Source organism: Coffea arabica, chromosome 8e (assembly GCF_036785885.1).
Source record: "Coffea arabica cultivar ET-39 chromosome 8e, Coffea Arabica ET-39 HiFi, whole genome shotgun sequence".
NCBI classification, from domain to species: Eukaryota; Viridiplantae; Streptophyta; class Magnoliopsida; order Gentianales; family Rubiaceae; genus Coffea; species Coffea arabica.
In genome coordinates, this window is record NC_092324.1 from 45,921,152 (window position 1) to 45,930,407 (window position 9,256).

At 34.7% G+C, this 9,256-nt stretch overlaps 1 protein-coding gene across 1 annotated transcript; it reads right to left on the minus strand.

Moving 5' to 3' along the window:
- Positions 1-502: 502 nt before the first annotated feature.
- On the minus strand, positions 503-2,125 carry LOC113703589 (putative UPF0481 protein At3g02645). Its single transcript, XM_072061133.1, has one exon. It carries the CDS (start codon positions 2,123-2,125, stop codon positions 503-505), a length of 1,623 nt encoding a protein of 540 aa, XP_071917234.1.
- Between the last annotated feature and the right edge of the window lie 7,131 nt (positions 2,126-9,256).

Sequence of the window (9,256 nt, forward strand, 5' to 3'; positions counted from 1 at the left end):
AAGTAAAATAAAATATTTGTAGTAAACTGTATGATACACATAAAATACAATACTTCAATTCAGTGCTCAAATTCAGCATATTATGAAACAAATTTGACTTTATAAATTGTGCGAATTCAAACTTAAGTTTCAGTTTTCAGGTTTTAAATTTTAATTTTATCAAATGCTCCCTAAGTCATATTTTTTGCATTGCATATCACATTTTGTTGCGATGAAATTGATTCACATTACCCTCTTTATTTTCAATCTTACACAACTTAGATACACCTTTTTTTTTTTTTTTGGCCATTTTGGAGTAATAAGCTACAATTAAACGAGACAGCATTAGCAAACAGGTATATCTTTCTTAACATTTTTTTGGCCTTTTTTGGTATTCTAGATACGAGTGCACCTTCCATGAGAAACAATAATTTAATAAAGAAAAAAAGAAGAAATAAATGAATCATATGCTTCTCTGTTCAATTAAAACAGACATTTTGCTTCCTGGTGCTGATTGAGATAATCATGACGATCCCTGGTGGAAGTTCCAGAGCTTGCTGCATTCATAGAAATCGCAAAAGGTCTGCAGGCCAAGCACGACCAGCAGCGCGCCAGTGGAAACCAGGGCCAGACATTTCCATGAAGCATACAAATTCTTCTTCAACCCTCTAACCGTCCTGACCAAAAGCTTCTTGCCGTAGAATTTGTTAACTTTCTCAACGGCAACCTCGATGTTAGACTTGTGATCTGAGCCGGCATAACATCTCTGCATACCGTTGAATTGATCAGCAATTTCCCCATCCGTGAGAGCCCCCTTGATCACCCCATTTTGCTTCAGCAGCTTCACGTCTTCTGCAGTGTCTATAATCCCATTCATGAGGTTGACGTATCGAGCAAATTTAAGGGTTGACTTACACATAGCAGCCTCGTAAGCCACCAGATTCCTCATTATCACTTCTGAGCTCACGTTCAAATTCATTACAGGAAGGTACAAAGCGGCTTCCTCTTCCACGAACTTGATCTCTTGAATGCTCCCAATGAAGGGTTTGCATTGCACTTTAGCATAGCGCCAGAGATGAGATACCGACGGAATTTCGATTTCATCATGTTCTGAATTTTGCTCTCCAGTACCCAGGTTGCCTTTTCTGTACAGCCCAGAAATAGTTGACCATGGAATACTCGATACAAACTTAACAGGGCTAAGAAATCGCTGGGTATGCTTAGGACCAATGGTCTCCACCAAGTCCAAGAGTGTTTCCAAATTATTGTGAGCCACTTCTGGATCTTCATTATCAGTCGAGAAGGACGAGGATGAAGAGGTCGATGAGTTCCTGAATTCTGTATAAGTTGGCACGACTTGAATGGGACCATTTACTAAGCATCCGGACACGGCAGGACCTGGGACATTAACAATCATATGATACATCATATCTAACAAATGCAGAGGTCTACGGTAACGGCATTTGTTGGTCTTATCAATAGAGAACTTAACAGGAGATTGTGCTTCACACAATTGAAATAACATTGAGATCAACTCAATATCACCTTCTACCCCCTGATCATTGGAATTAGGAGAGACTTGAAGAGACTTGCGAATCTCTTTCAACAGAACAAATGGGAGTTGATTCTCAAGCATCATGATATCTCTCGTGACAATAGTGTTGCCGAACAGTCTCCTGTCCGTGGTCTCATCGTGCACAAGATAAGAATGCAAGATGTGGAGAAAGAAACAACCGTCTATTGCTATGATCCACGCCAACGTATCTTGATCATAGTCCATGAACTTATTGTAACAAGCCCGGATAGAAGGATCTATCTCCTTCAACCTGTTGATCACGATGTGTTGGAAATTGGAAATCTGCTCCGGGGTTGAGATCTCTTTGATGGCAGCGAGCTTGTACCTCTCCATCTGATAGAGCTCGGGGCGTAAATGATGGTACGGCCCCATGGCTATGAGCTGAGGAGTATAAGCTTCGGGTTTTTTAAGGCTGAGCGTTTTGGGGACTTCAAAAACAGAAACGGGAGGGAGATGATCGATGTCAACGGCAATTTCTTTCCGGAAGATGTTGCTGATTCGATCAACCCAGCCCCTGGCGCAAGAGCTTAAGGGAACTGTGGCTGATGAATATGAATATGAATGTTCCATTCCTTTGGTTTTGGGATGACGTGAAAATGTTAAGTTTGACGATTGAGAAGCAATGCCGCGTGGTGGTATTTATAGGAACGCTGTACTACAAATTTGACATGTTAAAATTGTGGAGATATATATATATATATATATATAGAGAGAGAGAGAGAGAGTTAAATATGAAGACGTCGAAAAGTACGCGGCTATGAAATTAATAAGGAATTTTTACTGTTGGATTAATTTTGCAACAACCTTGAAATGATGACTGTAAGTTATAGGCTGTTAGTTTTGACTGTTAGTTCTTGCAAAAAAAAGACTGTTAGTTATGGATCAAATCACAAGCAAATCAATAATTCAGGCATTTCTACTCTCCCCAAAAGAAATCCTTCTTGTAATGTGAAAAGAAAAGAAAAGACAAGAAAGATAAGGCAGCATTTTGTGTGCTAGCCATGGGAAAATTTCCAAAAATTATGAAACTCGAAATTTAGCATTGGAGTGGGGTTTGTCTTTAAGCTGCTTTCAGTTGCTTGAACATTGTACATCGATAGGAATTGAACTTTAACATAAGAATGCAGATACAACTATTGAGTGCAAAATTAACAAAAAAAAAAAAATTTTGGAAGACTAAATACATAAGGACTTTTTCATCTTTTTCTCTTATAGACGATATCCTTAACAATTTTTTTTTTTTTTTTTGGAAATAACTGAACTTTAGAAAACTGGGTTTGGTCTATTCCGTCCATTAATTCTTTTTTCTTTTGTATATTATATTGTTCCTTTGTTAGGAATCGCTCTGTGGGCATGTTATTGTAACAAAAAATCCAATACCGACCACAAAAAATTTTAAAAATCCTTTTGTTTAATTTTACATGAGAAACATGGTGATAAATTGAGGCGCTACTATGCCGACCCTTTGTAACAAAATCCAATATACCACAGTGGCAAATTCGTTCAATTCAACATATAAGAGGCTAACTAAGGATAAAATATTCTTGGAGGGAAAAGGACATGAATGGCCTTTTTTTTTGAAGCTAACTAAGGATAAAATATTCTTGGAGGGAAAAGGACATGAATAGCCTTTTTTTTTTTTTGAAGCAAAAAATAAACAACATTAATATCGTTGTCTGTAGAGGTTTGTTTTCCTCGAATTAGTACTAGCCAATTATTGCTGATTCCTTATTTATAACGTGCAAGATGTATTTCAAGTTGCTGATTGCTTATTTATGACGTGCAATTAGGGTTTTTTAAGAGATAATTGCAGTTTTGGTCTCAAATATTTGGGTTACGAGTGTTTTTAGTTCCTAAAATTTGGATAAAAGCAAATGCATTCCTAACTATTTTAGTTTCTATGTACATTTAATCATAATGACTGATTTTTACCAATTACTAATAGAATCTAATCATGTGACAGCAAATTTTTGAAAAAAATTAATAAAAATTACTAAGTAAAATCTGTAATAAAAGATGACTAAATTACTCATATGCTAGTCATGTGAGTAATTAGTCTTTAACTTAATGACCTCATAGGTAGATATCATACGTGACTTCTAATTGTAATCAATCCTAATCATGAGTTTTTGAATGCTTATCCACTATTTTGTTCTTGACGTTCCTCAAAGAAACTTAGTCGCTGGTGGGCAAAAGCATAATACCGTGGTCATCTATATCTATACTATATTAAAATGTGCCAATATAATTTAGTGATTTAGTTGTTGACCGATGGAAAAACTCTTATCTCTTGAAGAGAGGTGCAGAAGCTCTCCCATTGGCTTAGGCGGGCCTTCCACCACTTCTACTGATGCGGACGTGGTTCCTCTAGGTCTGAAGAAAGAAGTAATGAAAGAAAAGGGAAGCCCGGGCCGCGTTTGCTTATATATCATTCTAAACCTACTCCTCCTTGATTGAAAAGAATTCCTATACATCCAACGAACAAAGTAAATAGATCCAATATAAGTAAATATTTAGTTTTTACTTTTCAATCTCTAATGACTTTGTTGTATTTGTAATTCTAATGTCTTATTTTTATTGTGTTGATATTTTTTTTGTAATATCGGCTTTGTGGTTGTACTTTATGAATAAATTTGATTTAGGGAAGCTTTAGGTTTTACTTTAGAAATAAAATCGAGTTCTATTTAAAATTTGTTTAACGATGAAATTTCTAAATTAAACATAAACACAAAAGACAGTTCTTTCAACTAGCTAGGAAATCTCTATATTGTGTTTCTTTCATTTTTCTTTCTTGCTTTCTTTCATTGTTCTTTTTTTTTTTTTTGTGTCATACAAACACTAAAAGTGAAAGAAAAGGAATTTAGAGATTTTGAACCTGCCATCTACTTATGAGGATGATCTAAAATACTGATCAATAGTATGACAAATAAAGTCATACACTCTGACGGGTATTTTACATACGTACAAGTTAAAAAACCGAATTACACCCGTTCACTGCAAGTATACAGGTCAACTAGTAGTTTAGGGTATATATCGGGTCGATCCCACAGGGAAGAGTGAACAATTACCGGTATTACTAAAGCTTCTCTATTATTTAGACTATCAATGAATTATAAGAAATTTAACCTACTGAAATTATACAAAATAACAAATGAAAGCTCCTTAGGTTATGGTATCCCTAACTACTCATGCAAGTGCTATATTTGGATCATTAATTACTACATCTAGGCTAGTTATGGTGTAATTTCCTTAAACATGTGAAACCTACTTTCGTAGTGAATCAACTATACTCATAACTAATCCATACCTATTTTCATGGTTATGAAATTAGCTACAAGTTCATTTCTTCAATGAAATTACATGAAATGAATCACTAAAAACCACATAGGTGCACCTCTACTTTCGTGAGTGTACTCCCTATGTTTAACACTTCTTGAACTAGTGTTAAATCTCAATTTTCATTGCAGAAACAACACCTTAGATAATCACAATTAATGGTACCAGATTAATCATGATTTCAAGAGCTAAAGTGCTAAATAACTTGCTCAAATACTAGCAATCAAATAGCCAAATAATAAACACTAACAATCATAGAAAGTTCAACCAAACCCAAGGCTTAAACTTTAAAAACACATATTACACACGAAATCCAGAACTTGTATATTAACTAAACTTGGAATCAAATACAAAAGATAAAGAGTTTGGAAGGAATACAACCCTTGTCACATGAGCTTTCTTCCTTGCCTTCTTCATCCTCCATCTTCATCCTAATCTAGATAATAAACAAGAATGGATGAACTATACTACTCTATACTAAGCTAACTAATACTAGGAAGATGAAAGAGCTACATTTCTGCAGACTCCAAGCTTCTCCCGTATGTCTCTCTATCTCTTACTCTATCATCCCCTTTTCTTCATTTTGCAATGAATTTGGCTATTTAATGATGAAAGGTGGTCAAGAAATGAAGCTTTACACTTTCTCCTTACAGCTGGTAATGTTTCTCACATGTCTAGCATCCCATGTGAGTTGGTGGAGGTGAAATTGAGTTTTCCGCGTAAAAAGCAGCCTTCTCTGACCACAATCCGGCCAGGAATCCGGCCACAAATCCGGCCAAATTCAGGCCGGATTGCTACAGTAAATCTGGGCTGCTACAGTGATCCGAGCTGCTACAGTACCTCGGATCCGTATGGATCCGAGCTCGGATCCACTAACCCAGAAACAGCCGAGGGTTCGGATGAATAGTGGATCCGAGTGTGGATCACTTGCTCTGTTTTTGGCCCAACTTCAACCGATCTTTTCTTGATGTTAGAGGCTGAACCAGCTCATGTCTAAAACACGAAAGTTGTAGCCTTATGCGTTATCGTTCCAATGCATCAAGAATCACCTCATTTGGATCTGTGTAGGCTGAGATATGATGGAAATACCCTTGCCTGCTCCATGCCTTGTTCCAGTTTCGACCAATAGCCATTGACTCTGTACTTCGGCTTTTTGACCTGGAAAACCTTCAAACTGGATTCAGATGTCTTCACCAAAGTTGTAGATCTATCTCTTATCTTCAAATGGGTTCAAGAATCATCCCAATCCGATCATTGTAGCTCAAGTTATAGCCGAAATACGAAAATGTGTCAAAACTGTCAAAATACACAAAATCCAAGTAAAAAGTGATAAAAACCTCATTTAACCACTTAAAAGCATTTTATACCAATTATAGCCAAAATGAATCATTTTCTTCCAATAATATATCCAAAGTGACTAAAAATAATATAAAATATCATACAATTATTACGTAAATTAGTCACTTATCAAACTCCCCCACACTTAAATCATTGCTTGTCCTCAAGCAATTCACACATAATCAAATGCAATGATTCAAGAGGTGAAACAATATATGCACTTTTGTCAAATTTAATTCCTCAAGACCTGGAAAATAATCATTATACAATTGTTCAAATTACACTAAATACTCATAATATCAAGTAAAGAAAAGATAATTATACCCTAAATTCAACAAGTTAAACTTAATCTCTTACCCTAACTTAATTTTACAAATAAGCAAATCACATAGTCAATTTATAGCATTCCTCCTCCTATAATCATCTTTTTCTCAAAATTCTATAATTAAGAGAGATTTATTCATACTAATTTTTACTTAAATAGTGAAAATGCCTTTTTACGCGAAAATCGACACTTTTAGGTGAAGATCCCCGGTTACTCAACATTTCACTTATTCAAGTTGCTATGCATACTCTTAATTCAAATACCTTTTTACGCGAATGTCGACATTTGTAGATGCCAACCCCCGGTTACTCGGTACGAGAATCATTGGAGTAGAATAATTTTTATTTTTTTATTTTTTTATTTTTTTATTTTTTTATTTTTAGAAATGAAGGACAATAAATAGATATTCCCTCTTAGAAAATATATAAGACTAATCAAAGGAGGAGTATAACCTTTTATCAACTATGTCAATCACTTACTTACAAAATTAAGTAAAGAAAAGAAATCTCATTAAACATGTAAAATTATAGGCATAATTTTCCTCATTTTACCAAATATACTTTCTAAAATGTAAAAATTCTAATTGCGTAATAAACATTTCCAAGTTAAATGAGGACTAAACCTTCCAAAATACATATAACATTTCAACAATTGGAAGAATTAAACACTTGAGGTTGGAACAAATTGGCCCTTTTTGAATGAAAATGCAAAAATTTGAAGAAATTTTGGGCTATAGTGAAATATTGGAAAAGATTTTAGAAAAATTTTTACAGAGTTTCTCCTTATAAATGGAAGAAAACTCCCTGCCAACAAACCCAATTTCAAGCAAATTATCCACATGGCAAATAATTCAAACACAATTCCAATATTTCTAAGCATTTAAATCCACAAAATATCATCACATAGCATTAGAATGCAAGTTCACATATTTCCTCCCCCACACTTAAACTTCACATTGTCCTCAATGTGAGAAAAGGAAAATAAAGAAAAAGTAAAAGAAAATACTCCCCTTATGACTTGCGCAATCCGAATCCATGTCCAAGTGATGAATTTTCAACCGTATTTGAGAAAGAATGGAAGTTCACTTATTGCACCCTGAAAAAGACAAAATCAAAACAAATAAATTTCTTAAAAATAAAAGGTTGCAATCAACAAAATCATGCAATTCAAGGAAAAAGGAAAAATGATCAAGCATGTGGAACCATACAATGTTCAAGGGATAAAAACATAAAATGAGCTAATCTTTGCTAATCAAATATATGCATTAGTATCCAAAGCAAAGGGAAGCTAATTTCACACAAAAAATCCACAATCATGAACAAAATAAGTTCCATTTATACATTTTGTCATCAATGATCAAATCCCCGCAAGTACAAAAGTAATTTCAAAATTGAGGCAAACACACCAAGCCAAAATATAAATGACCTTCTTGAGAATTCATGAAATACTAAAAACCATTGAACCACAAGGATTATAAGTGCATTTATGAATTTCATCAATTAAGGTCATCTTCAATTCACCTCTTCTTTTAGAATTACCTAAGAATTCACAAAATCATTCAATCAAGCACCTTTTCATTCATTAGATAATCTAAATTACTCACATGAATATCAAAAACTCCCACTAAGCTAATTAAAATGCTACATTTGGCTACTTAATATGCAACTTCGTTATCAAGCCAAATTAAGCATAAAACTAGCAAGAATTCACCAAATAAGTACAATAAATGCAAATCACAAAATATAGTTATCACTAACAATCACCAATAGCATCAATAAGCTCAAATAAATACACCTAACTTCACATATTAAAAATTGCCTAAAAATAGAAAATATTCATTCATGGCAAAATTCAAATAACAAAGTTAGGTGAAGAATTGTTACCTCAAGGTGGTTTGGTGATGTTTAGAGATGAATATGATGTGAAAACCCCCAAGAAACTTACTCCAATATGACCTCAATTGAGTGATTTCAAGAAGGTAGAACCCTAACTAATGGTAAGCTTGAAACCACTTTAGAGTTGTTTTTGAAAAAATATGAACTATGAAATTCACTCTAGAGGATGAGAGAAAGTGATTTGGTGAAGGTTATTTGAAGATTAAATGGTGAAAAGTGGTGTTTTAGTGAGTGGTGTGTGTTTGAGGTGTGAGTGTGTGTGTAGGTTGAAGAAGAAGAGAGAAAAATTGTGAGGAATCCGTGAAACGGATTCATCTTACGCTGGTTACTATTCACAATCCGGTCAGAAATTGGAGGGATTGCTGGAGGGATTGTTGGAGGGATTCTGGGCAGAAATTTTTTTTTTTTTTTTTTTTTTTTACTGTTGCATATCCGGCCACTTTCTGGCCGGATTTCCGGCCGGATTGTTGGCCGGATTTGCTACAGTGGATTTTTTTTTTTTTTTTTTTTTTTTACAATCCGGCCAGTTTTTGGCCGGATTTCAGGCCGGATTTTCGGCCGGATTCTGTCCAGAATGCTCGAAAAAATTTTCTTTTCTCCCCTGACTATCCGGCCTTCAATCCGGCCAACATTTGGCCGGATTTATGGCCGGATTTGCTGCAGAAAAAGCTGTTTTCTGCAGTTTTTCCTCCAAATTTGCTTGGCCAACCTTCCACATTCAACCTACTTCATGTTCTTTGAATAAAATTCAAATTTAACATGATCATGCATGAATATAACTTAAACATGAAACACTTTAAATGCATG

What these genes read in the sequence shown, in the direction of transcription:
- LOC113703589 (XM_072061133.1), bottom strand. Translation starts at nt 2,125, where the DNA reads ATGGAACATTCATATTCATATTCATCAGCCACAGTTCCCTTAAGCTCT.